The sequence below is a fragment of the Hippocampus bargibanti genome, linkage group LG13, assembly GCF_051943395.1.
Source record: "Hippocampus bargibanti isolate YZ-2025 linkage group LG13, ASM5194339v1, whole genome shotgun sequence".
NCBI classification, from domain to species: Eukaryota; Metazoa; Chordata; class Actinopteri; order Syngnathiformes; family Syngnathidae; genus Hippocampus; species Hippocampus bargibanti.
Window position 1 is genome coordinate 5,373,388 of NC_142746.1, and position 18,991 is coordinate 5,392,378.

The 18,991-nt window shown below is 40.4% G+C and overlaps 2 protein-coding genes across 2 annotated transcripts in view; one reads left to right on the forward strand and one right to left on the reverse strand.

Annotated features, from left to right (window-relative positions):
• Positions 1 to 1,995, reverse strand: part of LOC148889110 (cytosolic phospholipase A2 beta-like) — a 28,894-nt gene extending 26,899 nt beyond the window's left edge. The window contains exon 1 of the mRNA XM_089012616.1: positions 1,964 to 1,995. Within this exon, the coding sequence (XP_088868742.1) occupies positions 1,964 to 1,966 (3 nt within the window). The 5' untranslated portion in view covers positions 1,967 to 1,995. The remainder of the gene's footprint in view (positions 1 to 1,963) is intronic.
• Positions 1,996 to 6,771: 4,776 nt separating this feature from the next.
• kcnk18 (potassium channel, subfamily K, member 18) lies at positions 6,772 to 15,319 on the forward strand. Its single transcript, XM_089011583.1, has 4 exons — positions 6,772 to 6,848; positions 7,182 to 7,517; positions 7,698 to 7,844; positions 13,980 to 15,319. The coding sequence occupies exons 2-4, from the start codon at positions 7,289 to 7,291 to the stop codon at positions 14,825 to 14,827; spliced, it is 1,224 nt and encodes a 407-aa protein (XP_088867709.1). The 5' UTR covers positions 6,772 to 6,848; positions 7,182 to 7,288; the 3' UTR covers positions 14,828 to 15,319.
• The last annotated feature ends 3,672 nt before the right edge of the window (positions 15,320 to 18,991 follow it).

Genomic DNA, 18,991 nt, shown 5'->3' on the forward strand with positions numbered 1-18,991 from the left:
GCGACAGAACAAGCAACGCTATGAACTTAATAAAGATGAAGATGTTCAGAAAAAAGGTCCCAAACACAAAATGGTCATCGGCACAGCAACATTCAGAAAAGCAAAACTATACTCACCATTTGATGAGAATACTCTTACCGTGAAATGGGCATCTCTTTCCCAACGTTACATCACAAAATAATTGACTTGTGTGAAATTCAGCCTTCTATTACAGGTGATGGCCGGGGGGCGGTAGAGTACATGTATTATTATTATGTCATCATGGACATGTATGTATGTGTATGTGTATCATAATGGATAATGGTAAATAAAACGATTTAATTATTCAGTACAGTTCCTTTCTTTCATTACAATACAATAGCACATTTATTATACATAAAATAAGGTATATTTTGTGTAATTTTAATGCCTATTTAGTAGAAAAGTGTGTTTCATGGGGACCTGGGAATGGATTATTCTCATTTTAATGGTATCTTATGGGAAATTAATCTTTGCAAGACACGCTTTTCGCCTTACACACACTTAATGGGAACCAATTAAGTTCGTATCGGAGGTATCACTATACTGTATTTGCCCTGTCTCACTCTTACCTTTAGTGCTCGAGCGCCACTGGCGGCCTTTAGAAGTAATGCATATATTGGCCGCATCGTTGCATAACCCTCAGGGTTGAAAGCTTGTGACAAAAGTCGCAGCTTATAGTCTTAAATTACGGGATTCATGAATTTATAGCGCGATCTATCTGTAATATGTAGAGGGCATTAAGTATTCCAATGGCTTCCCCAAATTCATAACGGCCCCCGAGAGGAACCCGTAACTACAATGTGGCCCATGGCAAAAAGTGAGTTTGTCACCCTTGCTCCACTCCATTAAACACACTGGTCTACATTCTCTCTTACACACATACAAACACACACAATCGCGCGCACACACACACACACGCACACAGAGCAGTAATATGAGAGAAAACCGGAGGACCTGGGGACAACCCATGTAGACCCGGGGAGAACATGCAAACACCACACGGGGAGGCCGGAGAAGGAATTGAACCTCGCACCCTTGCACGATGAAGTCGACGAGTTTACTACTCTAGTACCGAGTATCCAAAATATGAATTATTCTATTGTTTTCACCAGTTGATGTTCAGTAAAACATACACAGGTGTATTGGGTTCAATATTCAACGTCAATAATCATGCTTTTGAGAGTGTGCCAAATTAGAGTTAGATGTTTCGCTTTTTAGCATCACTTATTGAGAGAATTGCCTTGCATCTCAAAGTAAACTATATATTGCATGAAATTCTTGACCGTTTTAAAATAAATAGAGTGAATGGTGAATTGTAAATGGAATTAATCCAGCCTTTGTGAATCAAATAAGGAATCGATACCCCAGCTATTTAGCTCTATAATACTATAGTATTATAGTATACTATAGTTTCCATAGTGTAGATCTATGGAGTCATATCTGTAGGCTGATTGTATAGAGTACTCTAAAAGGTGAACAACTGTCTTGCATGAATATCATGTGAGAACTACAATCAGCAATACCGGCTGTATTTGTTAACTCGGTCGATCCCCACAGCATTAAACTGATCGCAAGCAGACTGCAATTCATTGAACCCACTTGGTGCGATCAAAAGCCACGAGAACATTTTATTTTTGTTATGCTTAGAATATCTTGTTTTCTATCCTTTCACTCCCACCCCAAACCCATCCCTCTTCAATTGCTGCTGTGGACTGCAAATTTCCCCATTGCGGGACGAATAAAGGTATTCTGATTCTGATTCTGAACAATAATGACCTGGATGATTGTAAAATATCACAGGCAGAAAAAGAGGGAGAATCAACGTCTCCATATAGGTTAATTAAATTCAGTGACTCTGCAAATTGAAACAAAAACAATCGGATGCTGACAAAGTATTATCAAGTATGACTCCTGTCTCAAAAATAAATAGGACTAAACTTACCATTGCCACTGGAAAGGTTACAGCTCGGTGGAAGTGAACAGATAGTATTACGCACGAGGCTCTCTCTTACTATTTTGACAATTTTACAATGCAAATAATATGGGCGTGTTTTTGTGCTGAAATTAATCAGCCACTCCCTACATCCAACTCGACAAGGCTCGACAAGGTTTCTGTCATATGCTCTGTAGCCACATTTCCATCAAATAGCACGCTTTGGTTTGGTTCACTAGATCCATTTGCATTTCCACCAGCAATGAATTGCTGATTGCATACAAGCGCCCTAAACCAAAAGTTATTGAATCAAACAAGCAGAGATAAGCAAGTCAAGTTGACTCCTCATTGAGTGGATTCATAAAAAAAATAGATATTCAGTACATATATTCTTCTTCTTCTTTAACTTTCAGTTGTTGCGGGGGTCACCACAGCGAATCACTGTACTCCACCCAACCTGTTTTGTGCATTATCTTGTTTGACACCAGCTACCATCATGTCCTCTTTGACAACATCCATAAAACTCCTCTTAGGAGGCCTTCCTTTCGGTCTCCTACCTGGCAGTTCAAGACTCAGCATCCATCAGAAGCAGAATCAGAAAGCCTTTAATAGTCCCATAGTGGGTAAATTTGCAATCTACAGCAGCAAGATTGAAAGGAGTCAGGGTAAGTGGGAGTCAAAAATTAAAAAAAAAACAGTCTTGCATGTACAAAAAAATGACATAAGACTGAATTGTACAACTGCACAAAAACGACATAAGACTGAATTGTACAACTGCACAAAAATGTTCATTAAAAGAAGTAGTGCAAAGTATAAAAATACAGTATAAAGCAAATAATATATATAGCACTCCCACAGCACCTGTTGCCTCTGGTGCTTTAATATTATTAATATTTGTGTTATGTTATAAACAAAAGAAACATCTAGAGCCTGTTCTAACCTACATCAAAAATAGTTATCACTCAGCTACGGATATTGTTGATGTCCTTTAACAACTTTTCTATACAATTCCTAGGTCATTAGAATAACTCAATTATTCTTTTCAATGAAAATAAGTAAAGTACACAAATGATTGATAGTGAATGAAATTAACCCTTTAATGCACATAAGGGTCCACCGTGGTGATTGATACACAACTGTGAAATTAAGATTATGTATTATATGAGAAAACAACATTTCAATATCCATCCATTCTACTAACCACCATCCCTGAAAGGGTTAACATCAGTAAACCGTATCAAGAGATCAGCTGAAAATGATCGTTTTACAGCAAAAAGATCCACTCATTCATTGGCTGTAGCTTATTGAGCATTATAGGAAAGCTGAAGTATCTCTACATTATTCAAACTATTTTTCCTCATGAGGGTCGCAGACCTGCAGGCGTGCTGGAGACTTTCCCAGCTGTCTTTGGGCAGCATGGTCTGTTGACCCTGAACTGTTTGCCAGACAATCACAGGGCATTAAAAACAAACTACCCATAAACACATATACCCCTCGGGACATGTTAGCGCGTCCAATCCTAACGTGCATGTTTTTGGAATGCAAGAGGAAACCGAAGTACCCAGAGAATACCCACACAGACCCGGGGAACATGCTAACTCTAATCAGCAAGGGCGAAACGCGGATTCGAACCCTTGACCTCAGTACAGTGAGTCTGGTGCAGTCACCAGCATGTTAACCATGCTGTACAAATAAAATCTAACTTCAACTGAGCGTATTTTACAAAGATTCCACCGCATATAGCTATATTTTACGTTTTAAGACTCGCTCTGAATATTCAGGAAGTCTTGTTTTTGAGTTGGTGACTAGTCCGTACGTGACGTCGTGAAAGGACCGCCCCCTGACCATAAAAAAGACGCTTTGTAGCGTCCTTCCATCACGTCAATGTATTTTGCTGTACACGTTTGGTCTGAGAACCGTATTGCACCCAAAAGCCGCCAGAAGAAGGAGTCCAAGCTCCATATAAGGAATTTATCAGCCTGTGGAAGTGGAGGTGGCCAGTGGAGGTCGCCATTTTGTGCCTCTTTTCTGATGATCCATTGTTGCCCCAACGTTGCCTCAAAATGACATGGAATAAATTATTTAATCGATTGCAAACATGTATGCTTTCCTCTTCAGAACTATTTGAATCATATTCATAATTGGATGTGTGACAAGAAAGCATATTCTCCGAATCTGAAGCCATTGTTTTGATTCTCCAGCAATGCAAGACGTCTTGGCGTGACGTCACAAACTGGCGGCGGTACTTTCTGAAAATGCCCAATTCACAGCTCAATTTTTTGCAGATTTTGGACACTTTAAGTCATTTTTATCGGTGTTTTGCATTTGACTAAAAATATCATACTGCGTGTTTTGGGTATTTTAGATGCTATGTTGAAGATGTCAGTTGAAAAACAAAAAAGTGACGTTGGTTGTCCTTTAAGAATTTTCACCCCGTGCCTATGTTCAATTTCTCCTGGTACTCTGGCTTCCTGCTGCATCCCCAAAAAAGATGCCGGACGGGTTGATTAAACACTCTAAATCGCTCCTCATTCTGAGCGCAGATGGTTGTGTATCTATGTCAGACAGCTGGGATAGGCTCCAGCACATCCCGTGACCCTTGTGAGGATAAAGCAGTTCATAAAATGGATGGTGGGTGGATATTATAGGAAATTAGACAGACAGATAGATAGATAGATAGATAGATAGATAGATAGATAGATAGATAGATAGATAGATAGATAGATAGATAGATAGATAGATAGATAGATAGATAGATAGATAGATAGATAGATAGATAGATAGATAGATAGATAGATAGATAGATAGATAGATTGTGACTACTGTTTGAGTTAGCGCTAGAGTCTAGAGAACTCTATCGGATAGACTGTGTCACATTCCAGCTTTTATAGTACTCTGGGCTACACAGCATATATGACATTTTGTGTAAAAAAAAGCTACAGCACACATGACAATGATGTAAACGTGATGTGTCATAAAGTAGCTTTGAAGATCATTTTTACTAAGCATTCACACTGATGTCATCCCCTTTGCAGCATACTGACAATGACATGTGATGGCATCTTAGCTTATCTGCTGTCTCACATTTGTCAAATGTCTTCTTTCTTCTTAGTTCACATGATTTCACAAAACAGCTGATTTGGCAGACGCGGCGTGCATGAATGGCCAAAGAACAACCCATTAGATATTGGTGCTCCCCCTGAAAAAGGTGCTTATACAAACTTTCTTTTTACATGACAAGCTCGAGCCGGATTTGACATTTACCACACTTTCACATTGAATTTTTGTAAATCTGAATCGATTTGTGGATATCTATGAACATCTACAAGGCTGGGATTTTATTAACATTATATTATCATATACTTTGGGTTTTTAGGTGAGTTTAACTCATTCACTGCTAAACATGTGCAAAAATGTGTCCACTACAGTGCCATTTTTATCTCTCTCGCAATTTTCACTCAAATTGCAGGATCCAAAGAATATTGAGCTTTTTTAGGATTACATAAACTTTCATCACAGCGTTAGAAACCTTAGACTCTCTTCTTTCATGAAAATAAAAAGTTCATTTCTATCTGATTTGGGTCTGGATATATCGGCTGTTAAAATCAGGCGATTTCTTGCCATTTGCCTGATTTTTCTCGAAAAGCTGAAAAGTGATCAGTGACCCTATATTTAATTTCTAGTGACACCTGAAACACACTGGACAGTTGTTTACTTCTATGAAACAACAAAAGAAAAAAATGTTTGATGACAAAACTACATGTATCTAGATTTATAACAGATTCAGAACTAGAACCAGAAACAGAACAAAAATAATCTATTTACAGATGTGTGCATATGTTTGAACTACTGTATTTACAAGTGTGTGCGTGAGCTATATACGTACATTATATGCATGTTCAATACTGTAGTTGTCATGCTTCTTCATCTGCCTTTTCACAATCGCTGTGGGATTTGGGGGGGATACCCCACTTCGACCAGGCTAAAAATATTTACTAACATCATCATAGTTTACCATTTTAAGCACTGCTACTTGTAATTGTGCCTAAAATGCTTCACCATGATCGCCGCTCTCTCCTCCATTAAAACACGGAAAGGAAGGCTGCATTTTTTCATTAATGTGCAACTGTTGCCCTTCGTGGGCGAGAAATACATTACATACAGTTCTGCAATTCAACCTGGACACCTTCACAATCTGTTCTGCCGTCCCTGTCGCATTAAATGTGGTGTCGATGACTGTTGCTTTAACTAATGTCTGTTGCTTTAAGCAATCAGATTTCGAGTTGGTGACGCTCAGGGCCTGCTCGCAGGCCTAGGTAATGTCAGTTTTCGCAAACAATGATTGGCTTGTCACTCGCCAATCATAATATCACTAGCCGGTAGTCATGAGAGGATAGTGGCCAGAGCTATCTCACTGTATCTGGCTGGAGCGAGCTGCATAAGCAAATACGTTGTTGTGATTTTTTAATTGTGGTTTTGTCAACCCACAATAGCTGAATGGATTTGGTTGTAGATTTACTGTTAAAGCCATTTTCAAGACGGACTTTTCAAGAAAAAATGGACATCATTAACAAAGGTCGAACAGCTCAGAATATGTCCGAAAATACCAAATAATTTTGCAATTTTATGAGGTTATTATTGATTCTTCGCCATGCTGTTGTTCTCTCTTCTCTGCGGTGTGAAAGAGCGACTTCTGACCCCATATCATGAATCCACACGTTCATGGTAAAAACTTGAACAGTTTAATATTCCTTTCTTCACAAGTTATTTCCTGGCTAACGGGACCCTCAAGTAAATCACACTACACTTTTTATTTACAGTCGCAGCTGTGGATTGATTCAGACGTAGTACTACTGAAGGCCCAGGGATGATATGCACGGCCCGCCACTGTGAGGTAGTATATATAGAGGACCTCCATGGGAGTGTCAGGGTCGTCTTAGTGATCTGCATGTAGAATGATGTAGGGTGTGTGTGTGTGTGTGTGTGTGTGTGTGTGTGTGTGTGTGTGTGTGTGTGTGTGTGTGTGTGTGTGCGTGTGTGTGTGTGTGTGTGTGTGTGTGCGTGCGTACGCGTGTGTGTGTGCGTGTGTGCGTGTGTGTGTGTGCGTGTGTGTGTGCGTGTGCGTGTGTGTGTGTGTGTGTGTGTGTGTGTGTGTGTGTGTGTGTGTGTGTGTGTGTGTGTGTGTGTGTGTGTGTGTGTGTGTGTGTGTGTGCATATGCGTATACAGAGCCAGAGCACATTAGTGGACCATCAAGACAGGACGGGCGCTTCCCGCGCCAACTCTCGGGGCTCTGCAACGGGGAAAGAAGAAGAGGACAATTGAGGAACGAGAAAATGAGATCTACACCAGACAAGCAAGCAACGGGCCCCATCATCGAGTTCAAGGCGGGCTTGTTTTGGTTTTGGAAGCTCTTTCCTCACATCATGCTGTGCGCGTCTCTGGTCTGCTACGCGGCGTTGGGAGCGCTGTTATTCCAATACATTGAAGGGAGAGCACCCCCTGCCAAACAGGAATACCATGGCTTCTTGGGACACATTATTCGGCATGTCCAGAATCTCACCAGTACGTTTGACAAGTAATGCTGGAATTGCATTTGAATGCATTTACTGGGTGCTATCACTTGACTGTAAGCAATGTGCCTATTGTTGCAATTTAACTAACTTTTCCTGTTCATAACAAGACTTTGCTCAATAGTTTATCCCCACAACTAAGTGAAGTTATCTCTTTTTATTTTAACTTTAGATAACTCATCGTACACCCACCAAAACATAGTGGACGAACTGGAGCATAAAATGAAAGGTGGCTTTAAGACTATCTGGCTACAAGAACCTGACAGTTGGACCTTCTTTGGCTCCATGTTCTTCGTGTGCACAGTCTTCACGACTGTTGGTGAGTTCATGGTGATTCCCTTACGAATGAATAAGCGTTGATTAACAAGGTCAGTATTATCAGTTAAGAATATATGGTCAAGGACAACTATGGTTTGTCTCATTTGTTCACATCCCAAATTATTAATGCAATTTGCACTTGTAAAACAAACGTTGGCCAACAATATATCACATGCTTTGGGCTTTTGTTCACAATACCCCAAAGCATTGTATTTGGTCTGCTGTACTATTAATATATCAGCATGAACAACAGGAAGCCATTTTAAACACTTGCTCAATAATATATTAATAAGAATAAATACTGTAAAAATAACTCGCTATCCTGTGTATTAATCAATAGCGCTTCAGCAGTCCGGAGGTGTATGACTAGATTCCGGCTCCTGCGTGTAGTTTGCATGCTCTTCCCGGGTCTGTGTGGGTTTTCTCTGAATACTCCTATTTCCTCCCAAATTCCCAAATCATGCATGGAAGGCTGATTGAACACTCCAAAGGCGTGCCTGAGTCTAAGCAGAGGTGTGACGGGGGAATTCAAGGTGGAGGTAGGACTTCACCAGGGGTCAGCTCTGAGCCCCTTCTTATTTGCTATGGTGATGGACAGGCTAACAGACAATGTTAGACAAGAATCTCCTTGGACGATGATGTTTGCAGATAACATTGTGATCTGTAGTAAGGGCAAGAAACAGGTGGAGGAGAAACTAGAGAGATGGAGGTTTGCCCTGGAATGGAGAGGAATGAAGGTCAGTCGCAGCATGACGAAATACATGTGTAAGAATGAGAGGGATCCAAGTACAAGAGTGACGTACAGGGAGAAGAGATAAAGAAGGATGATTTTAAGTGCTTGGGGTTAACTGTCCAGAGCAATTGAGAGTGTGGGAAAGAGGTAAAGAAGTGTGTACAGGAAGACTGGAATGGCTAGAGAAGTGTGTCAGGTGTAATTTTTGATAGATTTTCAGTAAAGATTAAAGGAACGTTGACGAAGTTCCTCGGATGAGGAGCGAAACGTCCGACACCTTCAAAGTAGTACAGATGACTGCTGAAGAAACCTTTTCATCAATTAAAGTAAAGGTGTATAAAAGTGTAGTGAAATGTTTGGACTGGAGACTGCGACTGAAGAAAAGACGGGAGGCAGAGCTCAAAGTAGCAAAGACGAATATGTTGAGGTTTTCTTTGACAGTGAACAGGATGGGTAGGCTAAGGAATGAGTATACCAGAGGGACAACTCATATTAGAAGTTTTGGAAAGAAAGTTAGAGAGGCCAGACTGAGATGGTTTGGTCATGTCCAGAGGAGAGAGAGTGACTATATCGGGAGAAGGATGCTGAGCCTTGAACTGCCAGGCAGGAGACCTAGAGGAGGACCAAAGAGGAGGTTTATGGACGTTGTCAAAGAGGACATGAATGTCGCTGGTGTGAGAGAAGAGGATGCACAAAACCGGGTTAGATGGAGGACACTGATTCGCTCTGGCGACCCCTGAAGGGACAAGCCAAAAGGAAAAGAAGCTTGATGTCAGAAAGATGAGAATGCAATGCTCTGCTACAAAGCTGTGATTCCCCGCCCTCCAAAAAATTGTAACCAGTAGCTCTCATGAACGAGAGGCAGCTGCTTTTGGATGATTGGAATACCCGAGAAGAGACAGATGGTCTCAACAGCATAACAAGCATAATCAAAATAATAGGAGTGGTGGTTTGTTAAGTAAATTTACTCATGTAGAGTCAATTGAATTTCATGTTAATATTCCATATGGTGGAGTGTCATATTTGTGTTGGCCTGATGAAGGGCAGAAGATTCAAAGTCACGACATCGCATCAATATCAACAAAAACTGTAAAACTAGTCCATGGATTATTTAACAAAATTATGAAAAGTACAAACATCTAACACTCCGTAATAATGATAGACTCACAAAAAAACTGCACTATTCTGAATAAAGTTTGCAGTTGTATAAACTTGCATAACATCATGTAGCAAGAACTTTCAAAAGTGCCTTATGTAGCAACATAAGGGGAGGCTGGCGGGCATCCAAATGTATTTTATTGTGAACTTAAAATAACTGAAATATTCTCAATCAAAAAATATTAGCTTTGAATTATTTTAATAATGTTGATGTTGTTTTTGAATCGGTGCTCACTAGATTGAGAGGATGGCCTTGCATTTAAGGAGTATGAATGTCCATAAATCCTGTAGTTGGGTTTTTGTATGCTAATCCGGATGTCCAAAGTGGATACCGTGGGCCAAAGTCTCATTGACTCCTTCAACTCAGCACGCCCTAAATCTGCTAATGACTAATGGCCCACAACTCTACAGGAGAGGAGAAGGCTTTTACACACCACAAAATGCCTATGAGAGGTTGTTAAGGAATAAAGTCACATTTTCTTGCTGTGTGGTAGTCGTTAGCATAATTTAGCTCTTGACAATCGATGAAAAGGTTTCTTCAGCCATCATCTGTACATTTTTTTTTAGGTGTCGGACGTTTCGCTTCTTATCCAAGATGATTCTTCAGCGAACTAAAGTCTTACTGGTAGTATCAGCCCTATATATATATCCCTACTGTCCAGACATAGCGGCGCCGGACACTGCTATGATAGGTCCCTACTCTCAGGTTGGGGGAGCAGAGGACCACTCCCTGCGGCCCCACCGATTGTTCCTACATTCCTGACTAACGACTGGCCTGATTGCCCCACTCCCTCCGGTATCCCCTCATCAGCATTACGAATGTTACCCAACCTATGTTGCCTAAGGGCAGGCTATTGTATGAATGATCCAAATTGAACCTCACCTTGTTTTATGAAAATCGCTTCTTTTACTCCCTTTTCAAACCTATGTTCTTTCGCTAAGATTTTAACCTCATTGTCGTCCCTTTTTAGTTGCTCATAAGTTTTTGTTGCTCATAACCTCCGTCCAACATAACATAAGAAGAGAGAAAGGCGTTAACAACTCTACAAAAAGACAAAAATATTACTATTTTGCCAGCAGACAAGGGCAGATGTACAGTGCTTCTCAACACATTGGATTATGAAGACAAAATAAATAGGTTAATCAGTGATTCTAACACTTATGAGAAAGTAAAAAGGGACCCTTCCAATAGATACAAGAAAGAACTGATAGACTGTCTCCAAAAGTTAGAGAAAGGTAAACATATAGACAAACAGATGTATTTTAGATTATACCTGGGAGAGGCCACGCCATGCATCTATGGCCTGCCAAAAATACATAAAGAAGGGTTCCCCCTCAGACCCATTGTTTGTAGCATTGACTCCTCTACTTACAATGTAGCCTAATATCTAAAAACTATCTTAGCTCCGTTGGTTGGGAAGACAGAATATCAAGTAGAGAACACCACAAGGTTTGTAGAGAGTATCAAAGACCCCATATTGGAACCTGAGGAAACATTGGCATCTTACGATGTGACTTCTCTCTTTACATCCGTCCCAACACCAGCAGCAGTCTCAGTGGTGAGGACGAGACTGCTGGCAGACGTTTCTCTGCATGAAAGAACCAAACTTAAACCGGACCACATCTGCCAATTATTGGAAATCTGCCTTAATTCTCAAAAAAAGACTATCAACATCGCAGGGATAATACTAGTGGGCCTCAATCGGCAGTACATAATGCACCTTAATGCTATCGACCACTCATTTGACGACAATGAGGTTAAAATCTTCGCGAAAGAACATAGTTGGTTTGAAATGGGAGTAAAAGAAGCGATTTTCATAAAACAAGGTGAGGTTCAATTTGGATCGTTCATACATTAGCCTGCTTAGGCAACATAGGTTAGGCAACATTCGTAATGCTGATGAGGGGATACCGGAGGGAGTGGAGCAATCAGGCCAGTCGTTAGTCAGGAATGTAGGAACAATCGGTGGGGCCGCGGGGAGTGGTCCTCTGCTCCCCCCAACCTGAGAGTAGGGACCTATCATAGCAGTGTCCGGCGCCGCCATGTCTGGACATTAGGGATATATATATAGGGCGATACGACCAGTAAGACTTTAGTTCGCTGAAGAATCATCTTGGATAAGAAGCGAAACGTCCGACACCTTCAAAATTAAAAAAAAAAGTACAGATGACGGCTGAAGAAACCTTTTCATCGATGGACCACTCCTGTACGACTGAGAGCTTACACAGACGTAGCTCTTGACAAGCAACATCATGAGGTCAAAGCTGCAAACACAAAGTTCCAGTATACCGTTTCAAGTATCTAATTGACTGTATGAAAATCTCATCTCATCTCATTTTCCGTACCGCTTATTCCTCATTAGGGTCGCGGGGGTTGCTGGAGCCTATCTCAGCTGTCTTCGGGCACGAGGTGGGGGACACCCTGAATTGGTTGCCAGCCAATCGCAGACTGTATGAAAATGAATGTTTGAAATTACTTTATTGGAATCTTGAAGTCAGCATTTCTCAAGTGATAATTCACTTCATCAGAGTGCTCAATCGGAAACATGCGGAAAGGAAGTTGTTGGAGGCATTCTGCGTCGCCTGCATCCCTATATGCTGCATCTGTGGGGTGGGGTATGCAGGTTGTACAGCTGTGGTAAAAACACCCTGAACAAAATCAGTGACTGCAGAAGAGATCGTCACTCTACGCTACACTGACAGTTGGAAAGACGGATGGACGGGTATATGGATAGATACTGTCGAAAGCAGTGGCGGGCCTGGCATGTCGCTCTGAGGCCTTCCGTAGTGCTACGTCTGAATCAATCCGCAGCTGCTGCTGTAAAAAAGTGGTGTGATTTACTACACGTCAAGGTTTCTTCAACCGTCATCTGTAGGACTATCACCTGTGGCGACACTGATTACTTCTATTGTCCTGACTGATTACGGTCCACTTCTGGCCTGATTGCCCCATTTGCACTGATATCACCTCATCAGCATAACTAAGGTATGGTGTGGTAATGATCTCAGAAGTGTGTTGTAGGTACGATCCAAATTTAACCTCACACCACCATGCCGATTTATTGAATGGTTTTGCTGTTTTATAAAAATAGCTTGTTTTACTCCCCTTTTAAACCATCTATTTTCTTTTGCTAAGATTTTAACCTCATTGTTGTGAAATGAGTGGTTGCTAGCTCTTAGGTGCATATGTACTGCAGATTGAGGCCCACTCCTATTATCCCTGCGATGTTGATAGTGTTTTTTTGAGAATGTGTTTAGTATTAAATGTATTGAATAAACTACATGACTTTTGCATTTAGCAGCCTATCTTTTGGATGCACTAATTTTTGTCTTAAAGTGTTTATCGGTTTGAAATAAGTAGGAATTTTGTGTTGCCAAAGGTCCCTTTGTAGTCTTTCAGAAACCCCTGCAATGTAAGGTAATAAGAAAGAAATACTGTCATTAACCCATGAACATCATGTGGGGTCAGAAGTCGCTCTTTCACACCACAGAGATGATGATTGGCAAAGGATTGCGAAGCATCAATAATAACCTCATAAAATTGCAACATTATTTGCTATTTTTGCTTGTTCGATCTTTCTTTATGATCTCCTACTTTTCTTGAAAAGTGCGTCTTGAAAATGGCTTCAACAGTACATCTGCAACCAAATCCATTTCTTCCTCCTTCAGCTACTGTGGGTTGACAAAATCACTATTAAATCCACGCAACAACATATTTGGTTATGACTAGCCAATCATTGTTCGCGAAAACTCTGACAGACTGCAAGAAGGCGCCGGTACCCTTTTTCGGTGGCCAACAATAAATCTGATTGGTTAATATGTGATTGGTTAAATACAAAAACACACGTCTGGAAGGAGCACAACGAGAAAAGTCATGAAACCTGAAAGACAATTTGGAATTATTTAATAAGAATTCATGGACAAAATATCAATAACATCAGTCTGTGATTCAGATATTTTTAGGCCACCAGAGAAGGTCTTGCAGGCCCAGACAGTCAACCATGGATGGATGGCTGAATGGATGGATGGATGGATGGATGGATGGATGGATGGATGGATGGATGGATGGATGGATGGATAGATAAAAAAGAAAGAAAAAGAAACAGATTGACATGAACGTTTACATGACACAAAACAGTGTTTTCGTTTGTTTGTTTTTGATTTTTTTTTTGTTTTTTTTTTACATTTGTTCTTGTGGAATGCATTTCACACTGAATTTGTTCATTTTGTTCATGTGCTTTGCAGGCTATGGGGCCATCTATCCAGTCACCCTACCTGGAAAGGTGGCATGTATCTTATACGCTATGGTGGGCATTCCGCTCATGCTTTTAGTCATGGTTGATATTGGAGATTTCCTTGCAAACCTCCTGATCAAAGCATATGTTCATGCTCATGCCTTCCTCAACGTCCTGCCCTCACATAGTTGGTCCAAGCTCAAGGTTTACAAGAAGGCAAGAAAGTCGAACCATCGGACATTGGAGGATGGTACCACTGTTTTCAGCCATGATATTGTACTTCACGAACAACCCACCATTCAGACAGTGTTGCAAAATCACGTGAATGTGAAGTCCAATTCCATTCAGTTGCAAAAAAATCAAGAACTCTTTGAGAAAATTCTGTCCAAAGAAAATCTCCAGCGACAGGGACCCCTGCTGCGGACCCAATCCTGCCCAGAGCTGAATCGACTGCTGCCACGGTCCACAGGATTTTCCATTTGTGACTTGACAGAAATAGGAAATACAATGGAAACGCTAAATGTACCATTTGTGCTTATTCTTTTCATAGTGTTTGCTTACATTTTACTTGGAGGTTTGATTCTACCAGTGTGGGAGACAGAAATGAAGGGGTTTGACCCTTACTATTTCTGCTTTATCACACTTACCACGATTGGTTTTGGAGACATTATCCCTCATCACCCCAATTTTTTCATGCTTACTTCACTCTTCACCATTTCTGGCATGGCCGTCATGTCCATGGCATTTAAACTGAGCCAGACACGGCTTGTAAACTTCTATCGCCACTGCATGAAGTCGATAAGCATCAAAAAGAGTAACGAAGATAAGATCAACATCACAAGGGCTCCTGATGTTTAAAAGGATCACAATATCCGGAAGTCCCGGAGTCTGCTTTGGGATGCCAATTTATTTAGAAACATGAGCAAAGTGAACTCCTCTGAAAAGTATGCATGTAGCACGTTGGAGTATACAGCAAGTATTAAATGTGATTTTCAAGGGCCTCTTGATACAATATCTGAGATGTGTTGTGCCTGCCAGTGATGAGATTCTGTTTCCACAATCCTTTTAGTGGGCTGAGCTTTCTTGAAGCAACTGGTAGCATTTGCCTCATATGGTATTTACACGTGGCTTCAGTGGAAAGAATTTGCCACAGTATTGCTTTGCTTGTTGCTATAGCTCTTGTTTAGTCTTGCTTGTTATTTGTTGGATCTTGTCTCATACTTACGTAGTGATTGACACTGTGAAGGTGGCGTGCTAACCACTCAACTACAGAGCCTCCCCTATTATTATTATTATTATTATTATTATTATTATTATTATTATTATTATTATTATTATTATTATTATTATTATTATTATTATTATTATGTACCATGTTTATATTCTACTTCATCTGATGTACACAGTCTACTCGTTTACATATCTTTGAATACGTTGACTGCATTTTGTTGTTTGTGCTCTGTGCATGAATATATATATATTATAATATTGAATTTAATAGGCCACTCTGTGTCGTGTGTCCAGCTGAACAACAAGTGGCAGCGTTTACAAATTCAATGAGCGTTTAGTCCGAAAGAGATCCAGCAGTGAGACCCCATAATCAGGCAGGACAATAGAAGAAATCAGTCAGGACAAGAGAAGTAATCAGTGTAGCCTCAGGGAATAGTCCTCTGCTCCCCCCAACCTGAGAGCAGGGACCTATCATAGCAGAGTCTGGCACTGCCACATCTGGACAGTAGGGATATATATAGGGCCAAAACTACCGGCAAATTTTAGTTCGCTGACGAAGCCTCTTGGATAAGAAGCGAAACGTCCGACACCTTCTAAGTACAGATGACGGCTGAAGAAACCTTCTCATCGATGGACCACTCCTGTACGACCAGTGACGTGCAGTCAGTGGAGGCAGGTGAGGCAGTGCCTCACCTGTCATCATGGAAAGCTGTCATGGAAGTATCAAATGAAAAAATAAATTAAACAGTTAGATGTATTTAGTGATTTGTACTTTAAAGTTATTGTCCATTTAACTTCACCGTTTTAGGATTTTTTTCAAAATCGCTGAATTTACGTTCAAATACTAAGTAGAGACGAGCGATGACGTCATTGATGACGTCAGTGCCTCACCAGCCATGAACCTCACCGCACGTCACTGTACGACTGAGAGCTTACACAGACGAACCAAAACAAGTGTGATGTTTTCATTGTGTATTTAATTACTGTAGAGGATTTTTTCGGTACAATGTCAGTTTTGACGCTGAATTTTACGTTTTACAAAGCAGTCCTGATTAAAAGAACCTCACTCAGCGCTAAAAGGGATACATGCAATCTGGCATCACCACAGTCGGTAGCAATCACAAAAAGTGCATTTTGGGGAATAAGGATCAAATATTGAAAGTGGTTTTAGTCCACATTTCAGTTTTTTCCTAAGCAATGATGACCATGTAATTGTGATGAATATGATCAACTAAGCACGCTTTCGAGACCAGTTGTAGTGACATCCCACAAACGCGTGATGGCAGTGCAATAGCATTAAAGTCAAGTGAATTTTAATGTCATTCTTGATGCTGAAGACTTAGAGTTTAATGATTCAAACAAATGACTGGAGTTGTGATTTAGGAACATTGGTTCAAGTGTGATAATGTGGTGGATCTGAATTCTCAGTGTTTTATATGTAAATGTTTATTTGTATTATTTTATAAGAATACTACAAGACTTTCCCCCTTGCAAGATATAGTACCACACTGTATTAGTCAGGCTGTGTACTTTAGTGTTTTGATAGAAGAAACTGAAGTAAATGTCACATTCTATCCCGTTATGAGGGTTTATGGGCTTTACACGGGCAGTTATATTCAGAAAGTTTCAACAGAAACACAGTGGATTGTAAATAAAATGGTTACATGTCCCGTCAGCCGCCGCCAAAAAAAAACACTCATTCACCATTTTCAAATAGCTGTTACTACATTTTCTGTGGGGTACCTACATATTAAAGGGTTATTTGGAAAATATGATATTACATCAATTTAAATATATAATCCCGGCGACCATCACACTTGGTCACTGACAAATCACAATTTAAATCAGAGGTGAGCAGAAATATTCATTTCACACAACTGAGATCTGTCGCAAAAGGCAGGCAGGAGGGAGGAGCAGGATGTATTTGACACATTGTTAATATTAAATAAAGTCAGCAGGAACAAAATCTCAAACAACAAAGTCATCAGAACAGAAAGGTCCAAAATAGCAAACAAAACCATGAGTAAAACATGACTAGATTAAACAAACCTAACAGGGTAAAATAAACAATGACCTGACACTGAATGGTCGTGGCGGGAGTCCTTTTAACTGCCACTACAGTAATTAAATTGACTAACACCTGTGCAGCTGCAGGCATGGCCCGACAGTGCCACCTGTTGGTCGCAAACCGAAATGTGACAAAATCAACGTGTCTCAGACATTAGGGTGCCGTAAAATGGAGAACAAAAAGCAGATTAATGCAGGAGATATGTTCACTTTATGCATCATGATTGGAGTGTGTCCGCTTCAGCAAGTAGTCATTTATGAATAAAACGGAAAGAAAGTGGCCCTCCGGTGGTTTTTTTCATCTCGCAAGAACTCTATTTCATTGTTATAAGTTCTGCCGATCTTTTGACAGCTCCTCTACTTATTTGGTTCACAGGCATCTGATAACACACCATGTACGCGTCTGATAACACACAGTGTACTTGTTTACTAATGTGTCCTTCCATCATCTCACGCCTGTTCCTTAAGGATAAAGTCACTTGTCCGTCAAAAATCGTGATCTGTGGTCTTTACGCTCTTCTCTTGCGCATGTGAGCGTGTGAGCTTCCGGGCTTTGACATCAATGTCCCTTGTCTGTGGTTCGCACTCTACAGTCAAGTTGTCCATTTGAGGTCATACCCAAGATGACCCCTTCCAAGTAACTATCTTGCACGATCATGAAGTCAATCATCACAACAAGAGTACCGGTATATTGAATATGTACATGGTCTCATAGCCAAGTAATATCGTGAATATATATTATTCCAGCAAATGAATATAATGAATACACATTATCAGAGCAGATGATTAATAACTTTAAATATAATTGTGACAGAGTGGAATTAAATGAAATGCAAAGATGACAACTGTCTCCACGCAGGGAGAGTGCACATTAGGCTTTTGAGGACGTACATTTTAGATGTGTGTGTGCCTCTGCTGATGAGTGTTCATACAGTAACCCAGTCGCAAACAAATTCTGATTATATCTGCATATGAATGAGGCCCAGGTTGGATTTGAAAAATAAAAAAATACTACTTTGCTTGCTACTACATCAGATGCAAGCAAAGGCTTGTCGCATATGAGGGACGAAGGGTCAGAAATTCGACTGCAGGATGAACATGGGCTGTGTACCAGTCAATCAGTTCTTACTGTTCACTTGACTCTTCCACAGCTGTGTGCCTCGTCATGCGATGAGTGGGAGTCCCTGGCTTTTGTTTATATTCTGGTGACACTTATACTTTGTAAATGTGTCCTAATGCTTCTTAATTCAATGAAGGTGGGAAGTCAGACTTTTGCGATCTCCGACCAGGAAAAGTGAAAGCCCCTTTGAACTGAGTGGTCCAAGTTACAGAAAAAAACCCAAGGATCCTCAGTTCACTGCCTGACTTTGATGTGATGTCACTGAATGATAAACCATAATTTACAAGATGAACAATCTTTATTGTTACATGTATTTAGATATAACCTAACACAGGATATGCTGTTATCTTAGTGCATGAAATTATTTAATGAATTCTTGCTATCATATCTGTTTGGATAACAGCCACGCCCGAGAGCCACTCGCTCATGATAAATACAATTAATAATCATAATAATAATAATACATTTTATTTATAAGCACCTTTAAAAACGCTCAAGGACACTTTGTCTTTGTTTTGTATTGTTCCCCCCCCCCAACAATCCAGTTCAATTTCTACTTTCAATTCTTACATGCTTGGTCAACACAATGTTTGGCTGAGACACTG

Bases quoted from the DNA above. Each gene is read 5' to 3' on its own strand.
- kcnk18 (XM_089011583.1), top strand. From the start codon at position 7,289: ATGAGATCTACACCAGACAAGCAAGCAACGGGCCCCATCATCGAGTTC. The intron at 7,518-7,697 runs GTACGTTTGACA...TTTTAACTTTAG, and splicing joins GCATGTCCAGAATCTCACCA to ATAACTCATCGTACACCCAC. The intron at 7,845-13,979 runs GTGAGTTCATGG...TGTGCTTTGCAG, and splicing joins CACAGTCTTCACGACTGTTG to GCTATGGGGCCATCTATCCA.